Source organism: Pelobates fuscus, chromosome 11 (genome assembly GCF_036172605.1).
Source record: "Pelobates fuscus isolate aPelFus1 chromosome 11, aPelFus1.pri, whole genome shotgun sequence".
NCBI classification, from domain to species: domain Eukaryota; kingdom Metazoa; phylum Chordata; class Amphibia; order Anura; family Pelobatidae; genus Pelobates; species Pelobates fuscus.
The window spans coordinates 24954428-24976153 of NC_086327.1; the positions used below are offsets into that span (position 1 = coordinate 24954428).

Sequence of the window (21726 nt, forward strand, 5' to 3'; positions counted from 1 at the left end):
CTGCATACTATGAAACAAAGGTAGTTTGAGTAAATTTTCCTTTTCCACCATTAAATAATAAGAAAACAGAATAGCTGCATCTTAGACCGAGCATGGCTATAACTATGTAGGCTAACATGTAAGCGTTGATGAATGACTTGTTGCTATATCTTTCAATTGCACTTTACCACATTGGGTCCCTTCTGGCACATTCTGAAGTGATCTTTTTCATACTCAGGCAAAATGCTGTGAGAACATCCTGCTTTACTTTGATGACCCATCTCAGTGGCCAGCCGTCTATAAGAAGGGGAGCAAGGTTTGTTGGAATCGGTGTCTGTATCTAAATGTCAATCCTTCATAATGTACCTTGTTGTGTAAGTGAGTCATTGACTCAAGCTCTCCTCCTCAGGACTGTTTTATGAAGGAATCCGTGATCCGTCCAGAAAACAATCAGGTCATTAACTTGACTACCCAGTATGTTTGGTCTGGATGTCAGGTGAGAAAGGAACTAATTCTCTGATACAGTTTTAAAGGGACACTATAGGTATAAAAACAATGTTCACTTAATGAAGCAGTTTTGGTGTATAGATCTCTGCAGTCTTGCAGCTTAATTCTCTGACATTTATGAGTTAAATTGATTTTGCACTGTTTGTGCAGTCCTAGTCAAACCTCCTCTGGCTGTAAGTGACACAGCCTACACGAAACAATGGTTTAATGTTCGATCAGATGTTAACTTACTTTAGAAGTTTTTTTTCTCCTGCTCTGTAAATTGAACTTAACTCACACACACAGGAGGCTCCTGCAGGGTCTATAAGGCTATTAACATAGGAGATAAGAAATTCTAAATTAAACACAGACTGTGCAATAAAGGAAGTGTAAAAATTAGATAACTATTTAGAGGAAGTGTTTAGGAAGGCTGTGTAAGTCACATGCAGGGAAGTGTGGCTAGGGCTGAATAAAAAAGTGATGTAACTCCTAAATGGCAGATAATTGAGCAGTGAGACTGCAGGGGCCTAATCTGTACACCAAAACTGCTTCATTAAGCTAAAGTTGCTTTGGCAATATGAACCTTCCTCTGAAAGCTGTGGTATGTGACATATGAACCATAAATTCTTTGTTTTGTTGTGGTCATTTGCACTTCTCTTCGTTCTTTGTTTCTTCCATATACAGGAGATAAAAGAAGGAGGGACAAGTTATCTGAGCTGCAATAGTGGTAGAAGTTTCCGATCCGTGCGGGAAAGATGGTGGTACATAGCCCTGAGCAAGTGTGGGGTGAGAATGGGCTGCAAGAGGGATTAAGCAGACAATAAATTGGGACATATAACATTTAAGCCCCTTAAAGAGAAATGGTGTTTTCACATTTGTACTGTTAGACACATTTAATTGATTCTTGATCAAAGAATTTGTCTCTAATATATTTGATTAGAGAGAAGGGTGATTTTTTTTTTAGATTTCTATCTTTCTGAGACAGGGCTGTGTTTTTTTACTGTAGTGAGAATTTTATGTGAATTTCACATTTAAAGGTTGTTAAGGTACTTTAGCAACTTAATTTTATTGACATGGTCATAGTGCCTGCAGTCTTGTCCCCCTCACTAATTAGAGGGCTTGGAAGCACAGCTTCCAAATTTTACGTCTCGGTTCTCATACTGTAACATACCGTGACATCACGAGCACATGCGCAGTGTCATCAAGGTCGGCCATAGAGAATTAGAGGTCATAGAGACCTGTCATCCTGGAGGCGTGCTACCGAAGAAGGAATACGTGAGTAATTTGTTTTATTTTTATTTGTTGTGCTTTTTTTCTTTAACACGGGGAGGACGTGACGATCTATATGATTAGGGGCATCAGGGCTGTAGTGTTAGGAATACAGATATCTATTCCGAAGACTACAGTGTTCATTTAAGGCCAAAACTTAGTTAAAGACTTTTTCCAGTTCAGCTATTTTAGCCTTAAATTTCACTTTGAATTCATCTTAAACTCTCACTTTAGTAAATAACCCTGATAGGACTGGTGGACTAAAGTCATCATTGCTGATGTCACTAGGGATTCTTTGTAGACCTTATCAAGTGATGCATGGCTATAGGCTAGCTAAGCTGCTAGTCAATTTGATTACGTACATAACCTCCCTGGAGGAAACCGCAGTCCTGCCAATTCTGTAAGGTCTGAAAGTGGAGAGCGAGGTAAGGAAGGCACGTTGGCGTGTCTTTGATTCAATTTGCGTCACAGACGCTGTGCCCAACTGACAACAAAGCATATCAACCTGGCATGAATATACTCCAGGATGACCGGCTGTCCATATAACGAGTGCTGCTAACACTATGCCTTTTACTACAGTCCCCCTGACACTGGGTTGCAGAGCTAGTGTGTCAGGTGTTTGGAAAATAGTGTGTTATAAGAGGTCTAACACTCGGGTATATAAATGTCTTTGGCTTCCAGGATGGCCTGTCTTTTTGTGTCTGAGGATGGAACTTTGCCCTGTATTTCAGTAGAATGGTAAATTTTATTACAGATCTTCAGTGCCAGGACTTTTTTTGGTTTGTTTTGCAATGCATGAGTTAGCACACGTATTATTCATAATATTGGCTTATGGTGTATTAACACTGTCATTTGATATAATGCTTATTATTGCTTTAGGGTCAAATTCTGTTTGCAAATGGATGGGTTCTGATTCTGTCTCTATCTGCAGGGGGACGGGCTGCAGCTAGAATACGAAATGACTCTAACCAACGGCAAGTCCTTCTGGACACGTCACTTTTCTGCAGATGAATTCGGTTAGTATTTGTATTATCTCATTGTCTCGGGTTATATTCCCAGCATTGTCAGCTGAGCTCTATAAAATGAGCTGAGTTGGGCAGTAATAACATCTAGACCCCAGGAAATACTTAAAACTACAGAAAGCTAAAGGATTCTTTCCTGATGCTATTAAAATTAGTCTAGTTATTATCTCGGTGGACTCGGTGGACACGTTATTGCTGGATTCCATCCCTTCCTGGTACTTAGCAATTGCAAATATTAAGCGTGATTTGACCTGATTGGGATGATAATGTCTTGCTTGTATTTGAAGCAGTATAATATTCACTTTAAACTGATCCTGTAATTGGGTGGCTTAATGCATCATCACAATTTAAGGGTAAAGTCGTTGAAGTGGAAGCAAATTTTTCCAGTTTTCCTACTTTAGTCTTAAGTTTGTAATTCGCTTTCAATTCACTATTAAATTAGCCTTACAAATGGGGAGAGTAGCAGTTTGGCTATTTAGGCTTAACCTTTGAAATGAGGGACATTGACGCTGGAATCGGGTGAGTAAATAAAGGGTTTTTAACCCTTGATGTGTCGGGGGGCCACGAAGGAACGGGGGACCAGAATGTTGGAAAAATAAAGATTCCCTGATTTTGGGGGGTCCTGAATACTCCCCTCTTTTTTCTCAAGTCTGTGTCTATAGGCAGACTATGCAGCAAACAGACCCTTTAATACCTTAAGGACACATGACATGTGTGGCATGTCATGATACCCTTTTATTCCAGAAGTTTGGTTCTTAAGGGGTTAATACCTTTCAGTTTACAAAACTCACATTTTGATTATAATGGTCTTTCATAAGTAGCTAATGATTTTTCAAGTCAGTTTGAATATCCTCCCTGATTAGTCTGGTAAGGTGCAAATTCAGCGCTCAGTATATAGCCATCTACAATTTCATCAGTTATTATGAATGACCTGAGGACACTTGAAAAATAGGTCACTTTGGAGTCACTGTATCTTACTGTGCGATTCATTTTATATTCTGCTTTGAGTTTCTTATTTCCCATTTACTTTTTCTGCTCTTTATGAGATGTAGTTGCACTTCCACGTAGTCTATCAAAAAAATATCTTCAAATGATTGAAGTTTATTAAGTGAATCTGTCGAATTTGAATTAATTACATTAAAAATACATTGACTTTTTGGTACATTGTAGAAATTGTTACATTTACTTGCAGCAAAAAATATGTAAATTATTTCCAATCCTATGTTTTCTCAAAACTCACTCAATAAAACTTACAATCAATAAAACAAAACAAAAAAAGCAATAAATAAAAAGTATTAAGAACAGGAAGTCAAGTGACACTCAATATGCTATCGGGGAGTTAAAATTACACTCCAGCCCCTAAAACACTTAACAAAAAGTTCAGATTTGAAAAGAAATTGGTATTTTTTATAAATTAACCTTGTTGCACTCTCTGGCTGTCAATCAGACAATTGGTCCTGTTACTTCCTGGTTTGGTTAGGTTATTTGCACTGTGCTCAAGAGGCAGCAGTTGCCCAGAGAACCTGCCTTGCAACACTTCTCATTGAGCTGCATTGGGAAGTCTGTGATTGGACAGTAACATAAAGTATGGGCGGGGTTAGAAGGGGAGGGCTTGCAAAGGCTGCAAACATGAAATCTCTGGCTTTTGAAGGCTGTTTTTAGATATAACTACAATGAAAAAATGCTAAATTAAAGGCATGCATGTTTTTATTCAAGGTATATCTACTAAAAAAAGTAGTTTTTTTTATTTATTTTTTTTATTGGGGCAGTAGAGTCCACGTAGAGCCCTTGAAGCCCATGAGCCCATGATTTTGAACATGCCAGATGCTTTCTTTAGATAACACAACTGGGATTACTATTATTTTGCATCTTCAGTGAGGACAAGTGATTCAGAGATAAGAAGTGAAGTGTTGGTAGTTGCCCTGTAACGCCATTGTTTGGTGTTTTACATTCAGCATGGTGTGTGTTTTTATGCAGGAATCCTTGAAACAGATATAACCTTTCTCCTGATCTTCACCCTGATCCTTCTCGTATCGACTTATTTTGGATGTGAGTATCCACCACGCTTGCTATTATTGTTGAGTGTTAAGTGTGCCTTACCCTCTCTGTCTGGGTTCCCTGAACCATGGAATTTGCCTTAAGAGTTTGCCAACTGTTACTACTGGGAACGTCTCATAGGTCTGTCAGATTTGGGAAATATTGAATCCCCACTGATTGGACTGTGACATTGGCAACTTAACTGAGCAGCTTCACAGGTACCAGCATTGGCTGCAAGGTTTAGTGGTTTCCTGGAATTGAACTCCATTTGACTTCAGTTGAGACCACGTGGATTATAATATGGTAATAGTGTTTTATATGGCTATTACTCAAACTAGGGATTGAGTGATATAATTTCTCCAGAGCAAATATAGATTATCAGTTGCCTTTTGAGCCAATTGCCGATTAAAGGTGTCAATATTCTGTAAATTTGAAGTTTTGACAAAGCAACACAATTTCTATACAAATCTGGCATTGACTGAACATGCTGTCAGCAATCACACTCCTATCACTCTCAGGCAGCTAGTACATGCTGGAATCATTGAGATTGTACAGTGATGTTACTGATAGGAGTGTGATTGATGACCGCAGTCACACTCCTATCACTCTGTCAGCCAGCCCAGAACATTACAGTAGATTATTCACCTTCCCGACGTGGGGTCGCGACTAGGGACGTTTTAGCCGCGAGGCTAACAAGGCATTTGCCTTGTGCGGCATTTTCCAGGGGGCGGCAAAAAACGCCGCCCCAAACGCCCAGGGCAAATGTCTTGTTAGCCTTGCGGCTAACAGATATGCTGGGCTGGGCTGGCTGCAGGGCGGCTGGCGAGGGAGCACTTCCCCTGAGCTCTCTGCTCAGCTCCCTCGCGCACCGCCCGCAGAGTGAGGCTGGGAGCCGGAATATGACGGAATATGGGGGGGGGGGGGTTAAATAAAAAAAAAGAGAAGTGAGTATTAATGTGAGTGAGTGTGTGTGACTGTGTGTCTGATAGTGTGTGTGTCTGACTGTGTGTGTCTGTTAGTGTGTGTGTCCGACTGTGTGTGTCTGTTAGTGTGTGTGTGTCTGTTAGTGTGTGTCTGACTCTGTGTGTGTGTGTCTGACTGTGTGTGTGTGTCTGTTAGTGTGTGTGTCTGACTGTGTGTCCAACTGTGTGTGTCCGTTAGTGTGTGTGTGTCTGTTGGCTAGTGTATGCGTATCTGTCAGTGAATGTGTGTGTATTTAGAAGGCGGGGCAGGGGGGAAGGGTTGGGTGGGGGTGGCGCGCGCGGGGGGGGGGTCTGAGTTTTGTCCACAAAACCAAGGTTCGCGACATGGAACCTCATTGGTTGGTGGTTGGAGTTTCTGGATGTGGAAGGCAGCGTGCAGTGACTGGGAGAAGTGAGTAAGTTATTGGTAATATCGGTAAATTACAGTACCAATACCGATTATCAGAAATGTGCCGAATATCGACTCTAAAGATCAGTGAGACCGATAATTGGTCTATCCCTACATTACGCCTAATTTATTGGATTTGGGTACACAGTGTACAGAACAGTGATTATTAATGTACATGTGCATTCAACATGGTGTGTGGGTTACAGTCTGTGTATTCTGTTTGTTACATGGGTTACAGTCTGTGTATTCTGTTTGTTACATGGGTTACAGCCTGTGTATTCTGTTTGTTACATGGGTTACAGTCTGTGTATTCTGTTTGTTACAGTCTGTGTATTCTGTTTGTTACATGGGTTACAGTCTGTGTATTCTGTTTGTTACATGGGTTACAGCCTGTGTATTCTGTTTGTTACATGGGTTACAGTCTGTGTATTCTGTTTGTTACAGTCTGTGTATTCTGTTTGTTACAGTCTGTGTATTCTGTTTGTTACATGGGTTACAGCCTGTGTACTCTGTATGCTACATGGGTTAAAGTCCATGTATTCTGTTCCCTTTTATCTCTCCAGATATATTAAGGGGACGGCAGCTTCTTCACACCACGTATAAAATGTTCATGGCTGCAGCCGCGGTGGAGGGTGAGTGTCACAGTACCCTATGAGCTCCATAATGTTGTTCTAAGCACTATGGGAGATATTTATCATAGTGTGATGGAGAGTGATTTATTATTATCATATTTATTACAGATCTAAAAAGTCACAAATGTAAACTTCAGAAGACTGCTAGATCTATAGTGGCAGAAACATTCCACCACTTTTCTGTTGGAAATATTGATAACTCTGTTGCGTTGGTGAAGAAATGGTGCAGATTTAAAAATTATGGTTCGGGCGCAAAAAAAAAAAAAAAAAGCAACTGAAGAAAAATATGACAGAATTTCATAAATTGCAGCAAAATATCCCCTAAATTTTATTTGCAAAACATTTGAAGGAATAGTGTCCGTGGCACTGTGATAAATCTCCCATCGTATTCCGCAGCGACATAGAGTAATCAGACACAGCAGAATGCATGCAATGTCTGGGTGATGCCATCGTACAGAGGACATACTGGCTCACACTGTTTTAGCTCTCTTTTCCAGTCTTGTATGAGCTCCATCTGTTCTCGCTGTCGCCCTCTATTGTTTACGATCTCTTCCAGCACGTAACAGCCTCTGATATTTCCAGTTCTCAGCTTGCTGTTTTTCTGCCTATACTGGGGACAATATGCACAGGATGGAGTGGGCAACCCCAGCATCAAGGTACTAGGTCAGTATGCAAAATGTTATTGTGTATATACACAATACAACACTGACTGTGTTCAGTGGTTTGTGATGAATTACTGTATGCTCTGTGCTTTGTGGTGTCACAGTCTGACTGTGTGATCAGTGGTTTGCAGTTACCGACTGTGTACTCAGCACTGTGTGGTTTTTTGAGTGTGGTGTTTGTGTAATCAGAGCACTCTGATGCCTGACTGTGTACTCAGCGCTGTGTGATGTCTGACTGTATACTCAGCACTCTGTGATGTCTGACTGTATACTCAGCACTGTGTGATGCCTGACTGTGTACTCAGCGCTGTGTGATGTCTGACTGTATACTCAACACTGTGTGATGCTTGACTGTGTACTTATTGCTGTGTGATTTGTGACCGTGTACTCAGCTCTGTGTGATTTCTGACCGTGTACTCAGCACTGTCTGATTTCTGACCCTTTACTCAGCTCTGTGTGATTTCTGACCTTTTAATCAGCTCTGTGTGATTTCTGACCGTTTACTCAGCACTCTGGGATGTCTGACGGTGTACTCAGCGCTGTGTGATGTCTGACGGTGTACTCGGCGCTGTGTGATGTCTGACTGTGTACTCAGCACTGTGTGATGTCTGACTGTGTACTCAGCGCTGTGTGATGTCTGACCGTGTACTCAGCGCTGTGTGATGTCTGACGGTGTACTCAGCGTTGTGTGATGTCTGACGGTGTACTCTGCGTTGTGTGATGTCTGACGGTGTACTTAGCGCTGTGTGATGTCTGACGGTGTACTCAGCGTTGTGTGATGTCTGATGGTGTACTCAGCACTGTGTGATGTCTGACCGTGTACTCAGCGCTGTGTGATGTCTGACCGTGTACTCAGCACTGTGTGATGTCTGACCGTGTACTCAGCGCTGTGTGATGTCTGACCGTGTACTCAGCGCTGTGTGATGTCTGACCATGTACTCAGCGCTGTGTGATGTCTGACTGTGTACTCAGCGCTGTGTGATGTCTGACTGTGTACTCAGCGCTGTGTGATGTCTGACTGTGTACTCAGCGCTGTGTGATGTCTGACTGTGTACTCAGCACTGTGTGATGTCTGACCGTGTACTCAGCACTGTGTGATGTCTGACTGTGTACTCAGCACTGTGTGATGTCTGGCCGTGTACTCAGCACTGTGTGATGTCTGACCGTGTACTCAGCACTGTGTGATGTCTGACCGTGTACTCAGCACTATGTAATGCCTGAGCGTGTACTCAGCACTGTGTGATGTCTGACCGTGTACTCAGCACTATGTAATGCCTGAGCGTGTACTCAGCACTGTGTGATGTCTGACCGTGTATTTAGCGCTGTGTGATGTCTGACCGTGTACTCATTGCTATGCAGTATCTTCCAATGTTCTCTGTTCTCTCTTGCAGCTAAGCTCCTGTTCTCTGCCAGTTTCCTGATCTTTCTGCTGATGTTGATCCTGTTGGGAAAAGGGTTTACTGTTACCAGGTAAAACACTAAGCTAAAACCATGCTAAACTATGGCAAAACATGCCACACATCATCATTCTATCTACACTGCATGCACTCTGTCAACACAGGTCACACAAATGCCCTATCCCGGGAGCAGATACTGGACTAATACAGGCCAAGGGAAATCACATCATCATACTACTACTCAACCCAAAATAATACAGCAGGACAGGCTCTGGGGCTATCCCACTCTATACTGCACTGTGTAACGTTGGGTTGCCAAAGACACCCTGTCTTCCTGGACACATACCACTTGATGGGCAGCACCTGAAAAGTGCAATTAGGAAACCATGTCATTAATTAACAAGGAATCATGCTCAGATTAATGTAACAATCTACAGGGCGAGACAACATCTGGCAACCCCAGTTTGGAGGCATTAACAGGGCTGGTTATTTGTGTACAGTGGCATGAGATTAGTAATGTAACTGATCAATTCCCAATATCAGCATACAATGCGTAATGTAACTGATCAATTCCCAATATCAGCGTGCAATCCGTAATGTAACTGATCAATTCCCAATATCAGCGTGCAATCCGTTATGTAACTGATCAATTCCCAATATCAGCGTGCAATCCGTAATGTAACTGATCAATCCCAATATCAGCGTGCAATCCATAATGTAACTGATCAATTCCCAATATCAGCGTGCAATCCATAATGTAACTGATCAATTCCCAATATCAGCGTGCAATCCATAATGTAACTGATCAATTCCCAATATCAGCGTGCAATCCGTAATGTAACTGATCAATTCCCAATATCAGCATGCAATCCGTAATGTAAATGATCAATTCCCAATATCAGCGTGCAATCCGTAATGTAACTGATCAATTCCCAATATCAGCGTGCAATCCGTTATGTAACTGATCAATTCCCAATATCAGCGTGCAATCCGTAATGTAACTGATCAATCCCAATATCAGCGTGCAATCCATAATGTAACTGATCAATTCCCAATATCAGCGTGCAATCCATAATGTAACTGATCAATTCCCAATATCAGCATACAATCCGTAATGTAACTGATCAATTCCCAATATCAGCGTGCAATCCGTAATGTAACCGATCAATTCCCAATATCAGCGTGCAATCCATAATGTAACTGATCAATTCCCAATATCAGCATACAATCCGTAATGTAACTGATCAATTCCCAATATCAGTGTGCAATCCGTTATGTAACTGATCAATTCCCAATATCAGCGTGCAATCAGTAATGTAACTGATCAATCCCAATATCAGCGTGCAATCCATAATGTAACTGATCAATTCCCAATATCAGCATACAATCCGTAATGTAAATGATCAATTCCCAATATCAGCGTGCAATCCGTTATGTAACTGATCAATTCCCAATATCAGCGTGCAATCCGTAATGTAACTGATCAATCCCAATATCAGCGTGCAATCCATAATGTAACTGATCAATTCCCAATATCAGCATACAATCCGTAATGTAACTGATCAATTCCCAATATCAGCGTGCAATCCGTAATGTAACCGATCAATTCCCAATATCAGCGTGCAATCCGTAATGTAACTGATCAATTCCCAATATCAGCATGCAATCCGTAATGTAACTAATCAATTCCCAATATCAGCGTGCAATCGGTAATGTAACTGATCAATTCCCAATATCAGCGTGCAATCCGTAATATAACTGATCAATCCCAATATCAGCGTGCAATCCATAATGTAACTGATCAATTCCCAATATCAGCATACAATCCGTAATGTAAATGATCAATTCCCAATATCAGCGTGCAATCCGTTATGTAACTGATCAATTCCCAATATCAGCGTGCAATCCGTAATGTAACTGATCAATCCCAATATCAGCGTGCAATCCATAATGTAACTGATCAATTCCCAATATCAGCATACAATCCGTAATGTAACTGATCAATTCCCAATATCAGCGTGCAATCCGTAATGTAACCGATCAATTCCCAATATCAGCGTGCAATCCGTAATGTAACTGATCAATTCCCAATATCAGCATGCAATCCGTAATGTAACTAATCAATTCCCAATATCAGCGTGCAATCGGTAATGTAACTGATCAATTCCCAATATCAGCGTGCAATCCGTAATGTAACTGATCAATTCCCAATATCAGCGTGCAATCAGTAATGTAACTGATTAATTCCCAATATCAGCGTGCAATCCGTAATGTAACTGATCAATTCCCAATATCAGCATGCAATCAGTAATGTAACTGATCAATTCCCAATGTCAGCATGCAATCAGTAATTTAACTGACCAATTCCCAATATCAGCATGCAATCAGTAATGTAACTAGGTAAATCACAATAGTAACATGAGAACAGGAATTAAGCTGCTTTAATGCCGATAGTCCCAGGAGATCAGAAATGTAACTGCTTATTTGCTGCTAATGACATAACATCCCTATTACGTATGCAATTAGGATCTTGGAATTAGAATTTACATCTATATGAACGCATGTAGTGACCTCTAATGGACAGTATGTGTAACTACACCAGGTATTGATCTTTGCAGAGATATAAACGTATCTTTGTCCTTAAGCTGATATTGCTAAATTGGTTTGCTTTATAGCAGTGCATGCATCCACTTCAATCAATGCCTGTGTTATTACTCTTGTCAGAACTACCAGATACATATCACCTATACATGCTGATGGATAGGGCATGTAAAGTGTTTAATTGTAGTATGCAGCATTCATGTTCTGCAGGAATGGATATAAATCCATTAAATAAAAATGACTCTCAAAGTAATTGCTTTGATTTGTTCATTGAATTCCCCTCTAGTGGTTTATGAATGCTGCACAGAAATTATAAAGTGCAGCTAGTTTCACAACCCCCAGAAAGCAGACCAGACTTTCGTTCAGCAAGATTTCATGATGAACTATTTTCAGAGTGTTTAACCCTGCATTAGGAGTAGATATTCAAACCGTGGCTGATGGCCTGGCCCAAGAGCTGTCTCATATTTGGACTGATGAGTTTGTGGTTGACCATTACAGGAAAATTGAAGAGCTGTCAAGGGTCTGGTTTAATGTGACCTGTCCGGGGGGCACACTGAGTGAGCCTGGCCATCTGTACTATACTGCCTGCTGCTCTGTATGAGGAGATTTTATCACAGTGCCACCGACACATTTATGTCTAATTTTTAGACCAATTTGTGACAAAACATGCCTGATTTCTTTTTTAATCTATGACTTTTTTGTACCATAGCCATAATTCTTTTTAATATATGCCATTTTTTGATGATGCAACAAATGTATTCATTTTTCCCAACAGGAAACTGGCCAATTTTTCTAGTCACTGTTAGTTTAGCAGTCTTCTTCCAATTTGTATGAAAACGCTCAGAATTTACCATAAAGAAAACCATCAATTTTTAGATCTCTAATAAATACGATCAAAATGAAGACTTTAAGCTTCATTTTTCAGAACACTTTGATAAATATTCTCTTATCACTTTAACTGCATGAAGTTACCCATCAGCCACACTAGTCACGTGACAACGTCACAGTATATAAATAGAGATTTTTAATTTCTTTGTACTGAGCCAATATCTCTTTTTACAGGGGTCGCATAAGTCACCTGGGATCCATTAAGCTGTCAGTGTATATGACATTGTACACGGTAACACACACCGTGCTGTTTATAAATGAGGCACAGGTGAGAAACTGCCTAGTCACATGTGACATGCTACCTGTATGTTGAAACGTGTCACATCCATGTGTGTGCTCCAACCAGCTCAACTACACATTTCTCTCCCTCCCTTTACAGTTCTTTGACCCTGCTCAGGTCCTGTACACCTACGAATCACCGGCAGGTTACGGGAACATCGCCCTGCAGTTCTTGGCATATATCTGGTTTTGTTACGCTGTGTTAGTGACGCTAAAACACTTTCCAGAGAAGCAGGCATTCTATGTGCCATTTTTTGCTGCTTATACACTCTGGTGAGTATGAGAGGGCTGCAGATTAGTGAAGAGAGGGAGAGCTGTAACAAGGGCTTATAAAGTAGTTAAACGACCATAGTTTCTGTTTATTAAGCTGCATCTATTAGTTGTTTAATCAGGGGTCGTTCTAGTCTGGTAGAAGGTAGTCTGTGCTGCTGCTGAAAGTCTTGATTTTGGCTAAGATTTTGTATGTGCAGGTTCTTTGCAGTTCCAGTTATGGCGCTGATAGCTAATTTTGGAATTCCTAAATGGGCCCGTGAGAAGATTGTGAATGGGATCCAACTTGGAATTCATCTCTACGCACATATTGTCTTCCTGGTGAGTATGAGCCACGTGCTAAAAAAGAGAAATAGTCCGGTTTCTTTTAATTGAAAAATTATTAGAGTACCCCCCCCCCGGAATCAATGTTTCTTAAGTTTTAAATTGAACATTCCAACACATTTTCTTGCCATTTTACCATACTACAGCCTCACTTGTAGTGAAACACAAGAATTTACAGCAATGCCATTTCTGTTAAAGATGCAAACTGACATCTTTTTTCAAATTCACAGTTTTTGCGTAAATGTTATACTATGAGCTCTGCTTGATTGAAAGGAGCTATCCAAGCACCATAACCACAGCAGTACACCATAGTGGTTATCATTACAGGTGGGTCTTGAGACCCCCCAAGGTAAGTAGTCAAACTATTTGCTAATGATTTGACAACTACCCGGGGACCGCCTGCTCACGATCACTTCATTCTTTGAGAGCTGAAATCTCCTTATTTGAGCTTCCTAAACCTCTGATCGCTCTCAGCCAATGAACTAAGCCCTGCACCACTAGGCTTTACTCAGAGTTGCCAGCGGACCCCAGGTAAGTTGTCAAACTGTTAGCAAACGGTTTAAATACTTTCTTTGGAGGTGTTCTGTGCAAACCATGGCACTCCTGGCACCATAACCACTACAATGTGCTGTAGTAGTTATGGTACTTACGCTGATCAACCACAAGATTAAAACCACTTTCAGGTGAAGTGAATAACATTGATTATATCGTTACAACGGCACCTGTCAAGGGGTGGGATATAGTAGGCAGCGAGTGAACAGTCAATTCTTGAATGTAATGTGTTGGAAGCAGAGAAAATGGACAAGGGAACAATTCTGAGTGACATTGACACGGACCACATAGTGATGGCTAGAGGACTGGTTGAGAGCATCTGCAAAATACCATGTCTTGTGAGGTGTTCCTGGTGTGCAGTGGTTAGGACCTACCAAAAGTGTTGCGAGGAAGTACAACCGGTGACTCATAGAAACATAGAAACATAGAATGTGACGGCAGATAAGAACCATTCGGCCCATCTAGTCTGCCCAGTTTTCTAAATACTTTCATTAGTCCCTGGCCTTATCTTATAGTTAGGATAGCCTTATGCCTATCCCACGCATGCTTAAACTCCTTTACTGTGTTAACCTCTACCACTTCAGCTGGAAGGCTATTCCATGCATCCACTACCCTCTCAGTAAAGTAATACTTCCTGATATTATTTTTAAACCTTTGTCCCTCTAATTTAAGACTATGTCCTCTTGTTGTGGTAGTTTTTCTTCTTTTAAATATAGTCTCCTCCTTTACTGTGTTGATTCCCTTTATGTATTTAAATGTTTCTATCATATCCCCCCTGTCTCGTCTTTCCTCCAAGCTATACATGTTAAGATCCTTTAACCTTTCCTGGTAAGTTTTATCCTGCAATCCATGAACCAGTTTAGTAGCCCTTCTTTGAACTCTCTCTAAGGTATCAATATCCTTCTGAAGATAGGGTCTCCAGTACTGTGTACAGTACTCCAAGTGAGGTCTCACCAGTGTTCTGTACAATGGCATGAGCACTTCCCTCTTTCTACTGCTAATACCTCTCCCTATACAACCAAGCATTCTGCTAGCATTTCCTGCTGCTCTATTACATTGTCTGCCTACCTTTAAGTCATCAGAAATAATCACCCCTAAATCCCTTTCCTCAGATGTTGAGGTTAGGACTCTATCAAATATTTTGTACTCTACCCTTGGGTTTTTACGTCCAAGATGCATGACGTCTGGGTCATGAGTCCGATCACACTGAAGAGCTACTATAGCTCAAATAGCTGAAAAACATAATTCTGGCCATGATAGAAAGGTGTCAGAACACACAGTGCAGATGTCTTGTGGATTTCATGCCTTAACACATCAGAGCTGCGTTGGCAGCATGTGGGGGATTTACACGATATTAGGCAGGTGGCTTTAATGTTATGGCTGGTTAGTGTAAAGTCTTCTTTTAAACCCTAGCATTGATATTTAAACAATATCAATAAGCTTTAACTGTTGAGAGGTTGAGAGCAAATAAAATCCTTGCTTACGGTGTTTAATAACTTTCTGCTGGCTCTGAGTTACAATTTTGCTTATCACTGCCTCGAGCAGACAGTGCACCTCGGAAAAAGAATGGGTTAAAAAGTCTTCTTTTACCTAGAATTTTGTTGCAAAGTCAGCTCTAAGCCTTGACGTGCGAATAGAATAAATTATGTCAAACAACATCTGCTGTCAACTGGCAAATGACCCTGGCTTCGAGCTCATCGTCTGATCACTCACTTCTCCAGTTACAGTCTGTTTGGACGATATTACAGAGGTGATTATAGCTTAAACAGATACCGTCATAAAACGCCTGCATTCTTTTATCTAACTTCAAGCACAAAGTAAATTGTGTGAAGATTGCTTTTGGATCAATATAGAAAATTGTGTGTTATTGAATGTCTTGTTTGCAGATTGTTACTGGTTAGATCTCTTTATCTTTTTCGGCTATTAAAGGAAAAAAAATAGGCATTCCAGCTGTATTTGTCTGTAATGCCAGTTGACAAAGCATCTTTGAGGAGGCGCAAAACACGTCCAGTGTTTCTGTATGCTTTATTTTGGTCCCCCTATCCCCTTCTACTCAGTGCAGTGACTGCTTTTAACTGAGTGTGTATGTGTGTGTATGTCCTTGTCACTCATTTTGGTAGGAATACGCCATGTAACATAACTTTTAATAAACCCTCACAACAATGATGACCTTCTTATTCATTATTCATTTTTGAGTATGGTGCATTTGCATTGTTTGGGATGTAATGCTTGCAACACTAGAAAGTGACAGTCTACGTAGTATTAATCTGGAGCACAAACCAAGAACGTTATGGTGGGGAAAAAAGTGATGGCTTTGCCCACGGAAAACTCAAATTTGCAGTGATGTTACTACTGCATGGGATTCTGGGTGTTCATATGCAAATTAGTTCAACAAAGAATCACCTTTTTGCCTCATTATACCATTTTAAACCTGCATTCCGTTTACTGTATACAACTGCTTTGAAACACAACTCTGCAAGTAACGCCAAGCCTCACTAGCAAGCCAGCACCAACCTAATGCTGATGAGTTGCATGAGTGGTTCACTGGCTTTGCATCTCTTCCCGAGTTGTGTTTCAAAGATGTTGTATACAGCAAAGACAAACCCCAAGTAATCCATGTTTAAAATGGAATAATGAGGAAAGAAGGTGATTCTTTGTTGAACTAATTTGCATATGCCAGCCCAGAAGCCCTTGCAGTAGTAACATCACTGCTGATTTGAGATATCGGTGGGAAAAACAAGTCTTATGGCTTGACTGCTGTGCAGATCTGTGTTTAACAATGTATTAATTACCCACTAGTATTATTCCTGTAGACACAGATAGTAGTATATAATCCCCTATTTATTCACTGAAGTTTGTAGAAAAAAAAAAAGCTGTGCAGAAATAGATTTCGTAACGAAATATCCCCAAAACCTGACAATATTTTCAAATCTATTCCCAACCTCAGGTGATCACAAGACCTTCTGCAGCCAATAAGAATTTTCCATACCACGTGCGCACCTCTCAGATTGGGATCATGGAGCAGAGCACAGAAAAATTTCCCCACCACGTCTATGGAAACGTCACCTTTATCAGTGATTCTGTCCCCAATGTCACTGAGCTGTTCTCTATCCCGAACTGCAATGGTACTACAGGAGTGGTGAGATACTTTTTTTTTTTTTTTTTCTGTTAAAATCAAATACAAGATCATAACGCATTAACGGAGTTTTCAAAAGAAACATTGTTTTTTTCTTGAATAGAGAGAAAAGCGATAACCACTATGCAAATTATTGAACTTGGCTGCTGACTTATCGTGTCCTGTACAGCCTTGTTTCTAATGCATCAGTGAGAGTTAGAAAATTGTGATGAAATTGCAACATGATGTACATTATTAACATGGATACATTATTGCGTTTGATCCTTTTTAAGTGTTCCGGAACATCTACATGTGAGACCATGAGAAAGGAACTTACTTGTGATCTCTTTCTCCAATAAATCTGTCAGGCAGTCTAGAAACCATTTAGCTTGTTTTTTTTACAACCTTTAAAGTACTTGCTGCATGAAGAACTTGGTGGCAGATTACAAGGACTGAAATGTTGTCTGAGCAGATACAGATATGATTTGTTAACTATAGTGGGCAGCTGCTGCTATTGCAGTGTTGTCGCTAATGCGGCCTCTCTCCTAAACCAGGAGCGTGCCTGGGGAGACAGAGTAACTCTTTCTCCACAGACCCTCTCTCAACATATTACTAAAGGGAAATAGCTTTATTTAAAGGGACACTATAGTCACCTGAACAACTTTAGCTTAATGAAGCAGTTTTGGTGTATAGATCATGCCCCTGCAGCCTCACTGCTCAATCCTCTGCCATTTAGGAGTTAAATCCCTTTGTTTATGAACCCTAGTCACATCTCCATGCATGTGACTTGCACAGCCTTCCATAAACACTTCCTGTAAAGAGAGCCCTATTTAGGCTTTCTTTATTGCAAGTTCTGTTTAATTAAGATTTTCTTATCCCCTGCTATGTTAATAGCTTGCTAGACCCCGCAAGAGCCTCCTGTATGTGATTAAAGTTCAATTTAGAGATTGAGATACAATTATTTAAGATAAATTACATCTGTTTGAAAGTGAAACCATTTTTTTTTTCATGCAGGCTCTGTCAATCATAGCCAGGGGAGGTGTGGCTAGGGCTGCATAAACAGAAACAAAGCGATTTAACTCCTAAATGACAGTGAATTGAGCAGTGAAATTGCAGGGGAATGATCTATACACTAAAACTGCTTTATTTAGCTAAAGTAATTTAGGTGACTATAGTGTTCTTTTAAGGAAAGCAGCTGCAAGTAGCAGCAGTTACTGGTTGTATAACACCCACAAACATTATTATTATTTTATTATTTATATAGCGCCAGCAAATTCCGTAGCGCTGTACAATTGGTGGGAAACTACCCATAGCATGGCAGGAAGCAAGTATTTGGGGAAATAATTCCATCTCAGAGGTTCTAGAGACACTCCCAAAAATACATGTTTCAGCATTATGTGTCCGCTATATGTTATATATGTATGTATTTGCCATATGTTATTGCTCACGTACCTTTTTTCTCACTCACCTCTGTAGGTAAATAAACCATTACAATATCCTGTGACCCTCGGGCAGCACTATTCCCAGCTGACCTCTGACCCTCATCAGGTGGTCACTCCGCCACCAGTGAATGGTGCCCCTGGAAGTCAGAAGATACCAGTTGGGGAGACACAACTTGGGAGTCTTCAGCAGCTCCATGCCCCTCAAATCCATAATCAGAATGGCTTCCCTGAATACTTCAGCATCCGCTCTGCAGGTCCCCAGCCCATGTAGAAACCCAACACAGTCTGGGGACGTGTCCCCTCCACACTGCAGTACTTTCTGAGCCAATACGGACCCTCTAGATTCACATATGAGTTGATGTTCCGAAGCAGAACTCATCTGGATGTATGTGTGTAAAGGACAGAACTGAGTGGAGAGACAAGTGTATCGTGTTTCATTTTCATGTGTTTATATGTATGTATGTGTGTACATAACACACAAACTCTATAATTATTTGTTTTAGTACATGTGCCTTTCCCTACCACTTGTATCATCTCTAACCTATTTCTATTCCCATTCTGAATAATTATTGTTTTGGTTGTTTGTTTATATTTTGTCTTATTGTATGCTGTGTCCATTCTGCATTCTATACTCCCATCTCTTATTATTTCTCTGCTTGTAGCTTCCTTCTTTCTAATAATTTTTCTTTGCCCAATTACTCTGCATCTTGTAGTTTCCTGTTCTTCGTGTGTCTAGTTTTCTGCTCTTTCTGCTATCTGTAAACATAACCGCCTGTAATCACTCCTGCTATCTGTAAATACCCACTTCTGATCATCCCGGCTATCTGTAAATACCCTCCTCTAATCACTCCTGCTATCTGTAAATACACTCCTCTAATCACTCCTGCTATCTGTAAATACACTCCTCTAATAACTCCTGCTATCTATAAATACCAGCCTCTAATCATTCCTGCTATCTGTAAATACCAGCCTCTAATCATTCCTGCTATATGTAAATACCCGCCTCTAATCATTCCTGCTATCTGTAAATACCAGCCTCTAATCATTCCTGCTATCTGTAAATACCAGCCTCTAATCATTCCTGCTATATGTAAATACCCGCCTCTAATCATTCCTGCTATCTATAAATACCCGCCTCTAATCACTCCTGCTATCTGTAAATACACTCCTCTAATCACTCCTGCTATCTGTAAATACACTCCTCTAATAACTCCTGCTATCTATAAATACCAGCCTCTAATCATTCCTGCTATCTGTAAATACCAGCCTCTAATCATTCCTGCTATATGTAAATACCCGCCTCTAATCATTCCTGCTATCTGTAAATACCAGCCTCTAATCATTCCTGCTATCTATAAATACCAGCCTCTAATCATTCCTGCTATCGGTAAATACCCACCTCTAATCATTCCTGCTATATGTAAATACCCGCCTCTAATCATTCCTGCTATCTGTAAATACCCACCTCTTATCATTCCTGCTATCTGTAAATACCCACCTGTAATCATTCCTGCTATCTGTAAATACCCACCTGTAATCATTCCTGCTATCTGTAAATACCCGCCTCTAATCATTCCTGCTATCTGTAAATATCTACCTCTAATCATTCCTGCTATCTATAAATACCCGCATCTAATCATTCCTGCTATCTATAAATACCCGCCTTTAATCATTCCTGCTATCCATAAATACCCGCCTCTAATCATTCCTGCTATCTATAAATACCCGCATCTAATCATTCCTGCTATCTATAAATACCCGCCTCTAATCATTCCTGCTATCTATAAATACCCGCCTCTAATCATTCCTGCTATCTATAAATACCCGCCTCTAATCATTCCTGCTATCTATAAATACCCGCCTCTAATCATTCCTGCTATCTATAAATACCCGCCTCTAATCATTCCTGCTATCTATAAATACCCGCCTCTAATCATTCCTGCTATCTATAAATACCCGCCTCTAATCATTCCTGCTATCTATAAATACCCGCCTCTAATCATTCCTGCTATCTATAAATACCTACCTCTAATCATTCCTGCTATCTATAAAAACATGCCTTTAATCATTCCTGCTATCTGTAAATACCCTCCTCTAATTATTCCTGCGATCTATAAATACCCGCCTCTAATCATTCCTGCTGCCTGTAGATTTTAAGTCTGTGATAATTCATACTATCGTTAGATTCCTTCCTCCAATCATTCCTGCAATCTTTAGATTCCCATGTCCATTCGTTCCTGCTGTTTGAAGATTCCTGCCTCCCTTCATTTCTGCTGCCTCTAGTTTCCAGTCTGTAATCATTCCTGCTATCTTTAGATTCCTGTCTCCAACCATTCCTGCAATCTTAAGATTCCTATGTCCATTCGTTCCTGCTGTTTGAAGATTCCTGCCTCCCTTCATTTCTGCTGCCTCTAGTTTTCAGTCTGTAATCATTCCTGCTATCTTTAGATTCCTGTCTCCAACCATTCTAACTGTCTATAGATTCCTGCCTCCAACCATTCCTGCTGTCTATAGATTCCTTCCTCCAATCATTCCTGCTGTCTGTAGATTTCTGCCTCCAACCATTCCTGCTGTCTATAGATTCCTTCCTCCAATCATTCCTGCTGTCTATAGATTCCTTCCTCCAACCATTCCTGCTGTCTATAGATTCCTTCCTCCAATCATTCCTGCTGTCTGTAGATTTCTGCCTCCAACCATTCCAACTGTCTATAGATTCCTTTCTCCAATCATACCTGCTGTCTGTAGATTTCTGCCTCCAATCATTCCTGCTGTCTCTGGATTTCTAATTCTATTTGTTCATATTGCCTTGCAGATTCTTGCCACTAAACCTTCCACCCCATTTTAGATTTCTGTCTCTAATTGTTTTTGCGGTCTACAGTTTTTACATCTTGGTTTTAGTTTTTTCTTTAATTATCCAAACTAACCCCTATTTCGTTATGTCACTGCTGTTTGAAGACAAAATACAGGCAGCAGAAAAGTCACACACCATAACTACAATCTGCAAGTAGCATCCTTTATCTCTGCTTGTATTTTCCTGTTTAAACATCATTCGTTCAGTGCCTCTTGTGATAAATTCTGCTTGTAGCTTTCTATCTCGCTCTGCCCTTGCTACCTGTAGCTGATCGTTCTGTCTTCTTATCTATACCGCCTGTAGCTTTTTGTCTCTCTCTGTTCTTGCTGCCTGTAGCTTTCTGTCTCTCTGCTCTTTTTACCTATAGCTTCCTGTCTCTCTGCTCTTTTTACCTGTAGCTTCCTGTCTCTCTCTGTTTTTGCTGCCTGTAACTTCCTGTCTTTCTGCTCTTGTTACATGTAGCTTCCTGTCTCTCTGCTTGTGTTACCTGTGGCTTCCTGTCTCTCTGTTCGTGTTACCTGTGGCTTCCTGTCTCTCTGCTCGTGTTAC

At 40.6% G+C, this 21726-nt stretch overlaps 1 protein-coding gene across 1 annotated transcript in view; it reads left to right on the forward strand.

Moving 5' to 3' along the window:
• Nucleotides 1–19078, forward strand: part of TMEM145 (transmembrane protein 145) — a 64937-nt gene extending 45859 nt beyond the window's left edge. The window contains exons 3-15 of the mRNA XM_063436619.1: nucleotides 218–295; nucleotides 389–475; nucleotides 1150–1251; nucleotides 2666–2750; nucleotides 4734–4805; nucleotides 6728–6796; nucleotides 7379–7459; nucleotides 8850–8928; nucleotides 12519–12612; nucleotides 12724–12896; nucleotides 13094–13214; nucleotides 16717–16908; nucleotides 18361–19078. Coding sequence (XP_063292689.1) covers nucleotides 218–295; nucleotides 389–475; nucleotides 1150–1251; nucleotides 2666–2750; nucleotides 4734–4805; nucleotides 6728–6796; nucleotides 7379–7459; nucleotides 8850–8928; nucleotides 12519–12612; nucleotides 12724–12896; nucleotides 13094–13214; nucleotides 16717–16908; nucleotides 18361–18597 — 1470 coding nt within the window. The 3' untranslated portion in view covers nucleotides 18598–19078. The remainder of the gene's footprint in view (nucleotides 1–217; nucleotides 296–388; nucleotides 476–1149; nucleotides 1252–2665; nucleotides 2751–4733; nucleotides 4806–6727; nucleotides 6797–7378; nucleotides 7460–8849; nucleotides 8929–12518; nucleotides 12613–12723; nucleotides 12897–13093; nucleotides 13215–16716; nucleotides 16909–18360) is intronic.
• Nucleotides 19079–21726: the final 2648 nt, after the last annotated feature.